General features: G+C 47.3%; 1 protein-coding gene across 1 annotated transcript; it reads left to right on the forward strand.

The window, feature by feature from the left end:
* Positions 1-733: 733 nt before the first annotated feature.
* LOC139382499 (SLIT and NTRK-like protein 3) lies at positions 734-6,656 on the forward strand. The gene is made up of 3 exons (XM_071126587.1): positions 734-796; positions 1,343-1,434; positions 3,011-6,656. Exon 3 carries the CDS (start codon positions 3,061-3,063, stop codon positions 5,770-5,772), a length of 2,712 nt encoding a protein of 903 aa, XP_070982688.1. The 5' UTR covers positions 734-796; positions 1,343-1,434; positions 3,011-3,060; the 3' UTR covers positions 5,773-6,656.
* The last annotated feature ends 342 nt before the right edge of the window (positions 6,657-6,998 follow it).

The following is a 6,998-nucleotide window of genomic DNA, read 5'->3' on the forward strand; positions in this document are numbered from 1 at the left end:
TTCTGTAAAGAGTAGCCAAAGATTCAAAAAACAAATCCACTGCCTCTCTGCTCCCTGGTCTCCGCCTCACTTTGCCTGTCATCCACAGGTCTGCTGCCTCAGAGAAGCAGAACCGCCCGCCTCGCACACACCTCTCTCTCCTTTCCAACAGAGAGAGAGAAAGAGAGAGAGAGAGAGAGAGAGAGAGAGCGCTCCTATTGCGACAGTCAGAGCGCTCCTCCTCTCAGCAAGGCCGACACCATACACAACCAACGCCAATGTCCCCTCCACTCCCCCCGTATTCTCCCTCTATCTTCACTTAAAGCTCCTTCCAGTGACGTCTTAAAAAGAGGCGAAGGAAAAATAGACTTTGATCCACAGCAGGTTGGCGCATCGGACAGAGCTGGGAAGCTTAAGCCAAGGAGAGTGCAGTTTCGTCTGGCTATACTGTTGAACGTTCGTACGTGGAAGCAAGCAAGCTGAGGACCTGCATCATAAGCAAAGTGGATAGAAAAAAAGAGAGAACATTGCATTCCAATCACGTCTTCATTTTCTCTCTCTTTGCCTGAGCCACAGCGGTAGGAGAGAGAGCAAGGGACATAGAGAGAGAGAGAGAAAGAGAGGGAGAGAGGGAGAGGGAGAGAGAGAGGGAGAGAGAGAGAGACAGAGAGAGAGAGAGAGACAGAGAGAGAGAGATAGAGAGCAACGGGAAAATCTCGGCAGGAAGAGAGGCAGAGAAGGAAAGAGAGAGATCCAACAATCTTTAAACCAGTGGTGCTTTTTTCCGGATGCTGTTAAATTGCAGTGCCAAAGTAAGGTGAGTGGTGCGTGTGTGAATTTGTGCGTGTGTTAATGTGTATCCTTATTGCATATAGCTAAGCCACGGACGTGGGAGGGAAAGGAACGCACTCGTGGATGGTGAGAATGGAGCAGAGGAATCTGGCTATCCTATCTGATCAATGAGCATTTTGTTTCCCACATTCAACGGTTTCGAGCCGATGTCACGACGAAAGCACCTGCATAGCGCTCGGCTCGCATTCCAACAGCTTCTTTTCCTTACCTTATATAGGTTTCATTTCTATTGCCTTTACATCCCAACGTTTGTTTCATAATTCGGGTTTGCCAGTTCTTTGAGATACAACAGACATTGTCAATGTATTTTTTTATTATTTCATTGCGTTTTCCGTATAGACAATCGTGTCCATAATTGAACCTATGTTTCTTTAATGGATGTACCTACCCAGTGCTAACAGTTTGTGGTTTGGTCAAGGTACAGGGTTTGATTGTGCTATGCTGTATGGATGTGCACGGCTCATTCCTATGCATATTTTTCTTGTTTTTCCTTCTCTCCCTCTTTCAACAGCCCATAACGGAAGGCACGCGGGACATCTCACCTCCCCCGCTACACGGGCACCGCAAAAGCAGGCGATGTGAAGTTGGATCCCATTAAACTGAGTAGGTACCCCGGGATATAACTGCTGACACCCAGGAATATAACACTTTACCAACCGCTGTGGGACGTGGAAATGCTAAACGATCGGAAAGAGTAAGGGAGAATACGTTTTCTCTCTTTTTTAGTGTTTTTCGGATGTTGTATTATTTCAGCACCACCGATTTAATGGACAGCGCCTGCAGGAGCTTTGTGTGTTTTCCATGGGATCTCAGCACCACGGACAGCGCATAGATTTGCAGTACAAGCCAAATGGTGGAGGCAGAGCACTGGGAACATACAAAGTGCGCTATTCATCGTAGTGTGTGTGTGTGTGTGTGTGTGTGTGTGTGTGTGTGTGTGTGTGTGTGTGTGTGTGTGTGTGTGTGTGTGTGTGTGTGTGTGTGTGTGTGTGTGTGCGTGCGTGTGTGTGTGTGTGCAGTTTTGACAAGAACAGCGGTGATGGTAAAGGGAATCGTTTCATAGGTAGTAACGTGTCCTAAATGTATGTCATTTTCGTTTACTATGACCATAAGGACATGGGAGGGGAGATGACAAATCCATTTTTTGGTATTTTTCTCTCTAGCCCTTGAGCAGCTGATGTCATCTCCGTTCATCTATAGCATATTATATTTACATATGGAGGTTAAGCTAAACATATCTTATTTTGGTAGGCTATGAACAATCTGCAATTTGTTCTCTAACATTTAACCCGGCAGTTGCCCCGAAGACAATGATATGTAATCAGTTGTCACTTGAATGTTATACCCTTATAACAAATAGCTGCATTTCCTAAGGTTGTTTAATTAGAACACTGCCCAAACGTCCTCTCGTCCTCTTGTTCTCTCTGGTCCGTGCCTTGAGCCCTGATGACAAGCTATGTCCCTTTCCCTAGGTTAACGGGGGTATAGCGCACGCTATGGCGTGATTAATCTGGCGAAACCACACTGTCGTTCATTATCACAACAACAAAGCGAACTCCGGTGTCTGATTTTCCGCGAGAGGTTTGTTATGTTATGTATTAAATACAGAGAGATACCCTCTCCTCTCTTCCACGGCCACCTGCTGTTGCCATCCTTCATTCATTCATTGAGATAAGCATCTCCGAGTTTGATTTATGGCAGCCTTAGGCTAGTGGTAGGTACTCATAACGTGGAATATGGTGACGTTAAACCAGACCAATAGGGACATTTGTAATTGTTTTAGGTTGGTGTGTAATGAATTAAACAGTCAGTGTTGCTACGTTGATACACCAATGTCGCTGTGTTCATTTATTTCCATGTGCACCTTCCATGAGACAGCAATACTAACGGTTTCTCTCTCTCTGTCTCTTTTTCTCCTCTTTGTCACATTCTTCACCCGCTGTCCCTGTGTGTGTGTCCTGTCTGTCCCTGTCCCTGTGTGCGTGTCCTGTCTGTGTCTGTCCCTGTGTGTGTGTCTGTGTGTGTCTGTATATGTCTGTGTGTGTGTGTGTGTGTGTGTGTGTGTGTGTGTGTGTGTGTGTGTGTGTGTGTGTGTGTGTGTGTGTGTGTGTGTGTGTGTGTGTGTGTGTGTTTGTGTCTGTGCCCCTTCTCCCTCTCCCTCTCTTGTCTATGGTCTCAGTGCTGTGAAGTGGCTTGCCATAGCCGTGACTTCATCAGGTCTCAGTGAGGATGCTGTGGGTTACCTTGCTGAGCACCATAGCCTTAGGATGGACCACCCCAATCCCACTGCTGGAGGACTCGGAGGAGATCGACGAGCCCTGCTTCGAGCCCTGCTACTGCCAAGTCAAAGAGGGCGTATTTCACGTCCACTGCGACAGCAAAGGATTTACGAACGTCAGTCAGATCTCCCAGATATGGACACGGCCCTTCAAACTCAACCTGCAGAGGAACTCCATGAGGAAGCTGTACTTCAACAGTTTTCTTCACCTCAACAACGCCGTATCCATTAATCTGGGGAATAATGCGCTACAGGACATCCACGCCGGAGCATTTAACGGATTGGGAATTCTGAAACGGCTGTTCCTCCATGAGAACAAACTAGAGGTTTTCCGTAATGACACCTTCCTGGGTCTGGAAAGCTTGGAATACCTGCAAGCGGACTACAATGTCATCAAGAGGATAGAGAGCGGAGCCTTCAGGCACCTCCACAAACTCAGAGTACTCATCCTAAATGACAATCTGATACCAGTCCTGCCCAGCTTTCTATTCAGGTCGGTGTCACTAACACACCTGGACCTGAGGGGAAACCGGTTAAAGACATTACCATATAAGGGCACGTTGGAATATGTGGGGCGGAGCCTGATGGAGATTCAGCTAGAGGAGAATCCATGGATCTGTGAGTGTGATATAGTTCAGCTAAAAACATGGTTGGAACGCGTTCCCTACACAGCACTGGTAGGAGAGATCACCTGCGAGTACCCCTTCCACTTGCACGGGAAAGATTTACGAGAGATCAAACGCAGTGAGCTCTGTCCGTTACTTTCAGACGCGGAAATCGAGGCCAAACTGGGAATCCCTCGGTCTCCGTTCAACAACGAGAACACGTGGCCAACGAAACCTTCCTCCATGCTGTCTTCGTTCCACAACACAGCGTCGTCTGTGGAGTACAAAGAGAGACATGTCAAACCCACCAAGCGGCCCAGGCCCACCAAAAACCCTCCCACCCCTCGTAGCCTCTACCCCGGCCTGAACCAGCCCCCCATAGCTGGCTACCAGACCCGCCCCCCCATCCCCATCGTCTGCCCTTCTGGATGTATCTGCAACCTCCATATCAACGACCTGGGGCTAACGGTCAACTGTAAAGAGAAGGGCTTTCATAATATCTCAGAGCTCCTGCCCAGGCCTCTCAATGCCAAGAAACTTTATCTGAGCGGAAATCTGATACAGAAAATCTACCGGTCTGATTTCTGGAACTTTTCCAGCTTGGATTTACTACACTTGGGGAATAACCGGATATCATATGTCCAGGAAGGGGCATTTATCAATCTTCCCAACCTGAAGAGTTTGTATCTGAATGGGAACGACATTGAGAGGCTAACTCCCGGTATGTTCCGGGGCTTACAGACGTTGAGTTATCTTTATTTTGAGTATAACGTAATTCGTGAGATCCAGCCGGCATCATTCTCTCTCATGCCCAGCCTTCAGCTTGTTTTCCTCAATGACAACCTCCTCCGCACTCTCCCGACCGACGCCTTCGCAGGCACCAGCCTGGCGCGACTCAACCTCCGCAATAACTACTTCCTGTCCCTTCCTGTGCGTGGCGTTCTAGAACACCTGCATTCCATCGTCCAGGTGGACCTTCATCAGAACCCCTGGGACTGCTCCTGTGACATCATCCCCCTCAAAACCTGGATGGAGAAGCTGTCCTCTGTCATCATGGTTAGTGATGTCATCTGTAAGACTCCTGATTTTGCCTTTGGGAAGGATCTGAGGTCGCTGGATTCTGAAGTCATCTGTCCAGAGCTGAAGTACTCATCCGGACCCTCCCCAGCTCTCTTCCCCTCTGATGACATGACCACCGGTAGCTCTGGTCTGGGGGAGGCTGTGGGGAGGGGGCCGGTGCCTCTATCAGTCCTAATCCTCAGTCTTCTCGTACTGTTCATCTCAGCGGTTTTCGTGGCCGCGGGCCTCTTCGCCTTCGTCCTGCGGAGACGGAAGAAGCTACCCTTCCGGAAACGCTCTGAGGTGGATCTGACGGGAATCCAAATGCAGTGCAGGATATTCGAGGATCCGCCGAGACAGACCAGCAGTGGAAGCATAGGCTCACCTGAAAAGCCAACCAGCGGGCACACACATACACACACGCATAGTCACGTTGGCCACACACACACTCACGGTCACGTCTATGATTACATTCCTCACCCTGTTACGCAGATGTGCAACAACCCCATTTACAAGCCCCGGGAGGGAGAGGTAGGGGAGGAGGAGGGGGGGCAGTTTGCAGAAACAAAAGAGAACAACAGTAATTACCGAACCCTCTTAGAGAAGGAGAGGGAATGGACCCTAGCCATGTCTAACTCACAGCTCAACACTATCGTCACGGTAAACCACAATACAGGGGATATATCGAGTTTTCACGAGAACAGTGGGCTGTGTCCCACGGTGATTGACAGCCAGAGACCCACGCCAACTGTCGGCTTCGTAGACTGTCTGTATGGAACGGTGCCGAAGCTCAAGGACATGCACGTTGCACATGCACACCCGCCTGGTATGCAATACCCAGACTTACAACAGGACGCACGTCTCAAGGAGACGCTGCTGTTCACAGCAGGGAAAGGCTGCTACCCTGACCCCTCCCAAAGCGATTACCTCGAGTTAAGGGCCAAACTCCAAACCAAGCCGGATTACCTCGAAGTACTGGAGAAATCATATCGGTTCTAACACACGGAGTTTAGCAAAAGCTACGTATAAACACACACTCTCCCTTTTCCATTCCCCAAACGGAACAAAATCACAGAAGAAAAACGAAACAAAAAAGCAGCATGATATTAAAATGAAATATTATATGACAAAAAGTTTTCCCCCAAAATCGCTTTGGAGGAAAGGCCATTCTCAGATATTCAATGAAGTGCCTTTTTTCAGAGTAGCCAGCAATGTTATCAACCCTTATTTTTATATGGAACAGATTGGTCTATATGCTGAGGAGAGTGAGAGAACGAGAAAGAGGATAGAGACACCGGGAAAAAACACAACATCCGAAAATATATCCCGTCAAACTGAACCCTTCATGAGCTCTCAAATGGTGGAGTAACCCTGTGCGGGAGCTGGATGTCTCCACTGGGCTCGTGCTTCTGTCTCGCTATCTTTCAGGTGGATATATAAACGCCCGGGTGCCGTGCACATGAAGCTAGTAGGAAATAAATCAAACATTAAGAAAATGAATTGCAGTTTGCTGCATGCACTCGACCCATTGCAGTGGTGAGGGATTTGCTCAGAACTATCACTCACGTATTAATAGAGATACTGTAACACATTACGGTTCAGTGTTCTATTTAATTTTATATATTATTATCATTATTATTATTATTAAAGAGGACTACTATATATCTGGGTGCAATTCTCAAGGACGTGCTCGCCCAAGGATGAAAATAACATTTGTGAATATATTATATGATGACGCTCAAGGTTTTCTGGAAATCCACGCTCTTTCTTAAAAACCATGCATCGGATTATCTCATCGACACTAACGGCTTTGTAGGGGGCACTTTTAATGTTTTCTCTCTTACAAAGATTTGAAGAAAATATGTGCATATATTTATTCTGTAATTTCAGTGAACATTTTATTGTAAAGGTAAAGTTAAATAAATGTATAGTGAATATGCGTCTGGTATAGCCTTCTTAATAAAAACTCTCATATTAAATGAAAAGGGTGCTACCACGGAACGTTTGTGAAGAACGTAGAGGTAATATGTTGGTATGGCTCTATACTGTGCTGTGTCTGCGCATAGCAGCACAATACACGGACATCTCTAGTGGCTTGATTACATTTTTAGTTGTGCTGCTGTGGCCAAGAATTTGGGCATTTGCTGCTACTGTGCAATGGTCGTTTACTTGAGGTAGGCTGAGTCGGGAAGGCGTGCAACTTCGATAGTAGCTGGCGATACCAA

Source organism: Oncorhynchus clarkii, chromosome 24 (genome assembly GCF_045791955.1).
Source record: "Oncorhynchus clarkii lewisi isolate Uvic-CL-2024 chromosome 24, UVic_Ocla_1.0, whole genome shotgun sequence".
Lineage (NCBI taxonomy): Eukaryota > Metazoa > Chordata > Actinopteri > Salmoniformes > Salmonidae > Oncorhynchus > Oncorhynchus clarkii.

Bases quoted from the DNA above. Each gene is read 5' to 3' on its own strand.
- LOC139382499 (XM_071126587.1), top strand. From the start codon at position 3,061: ATGCTGTGGGTTACCTTGCTGAGCACCATAGCCTTAGGATGGACCACC.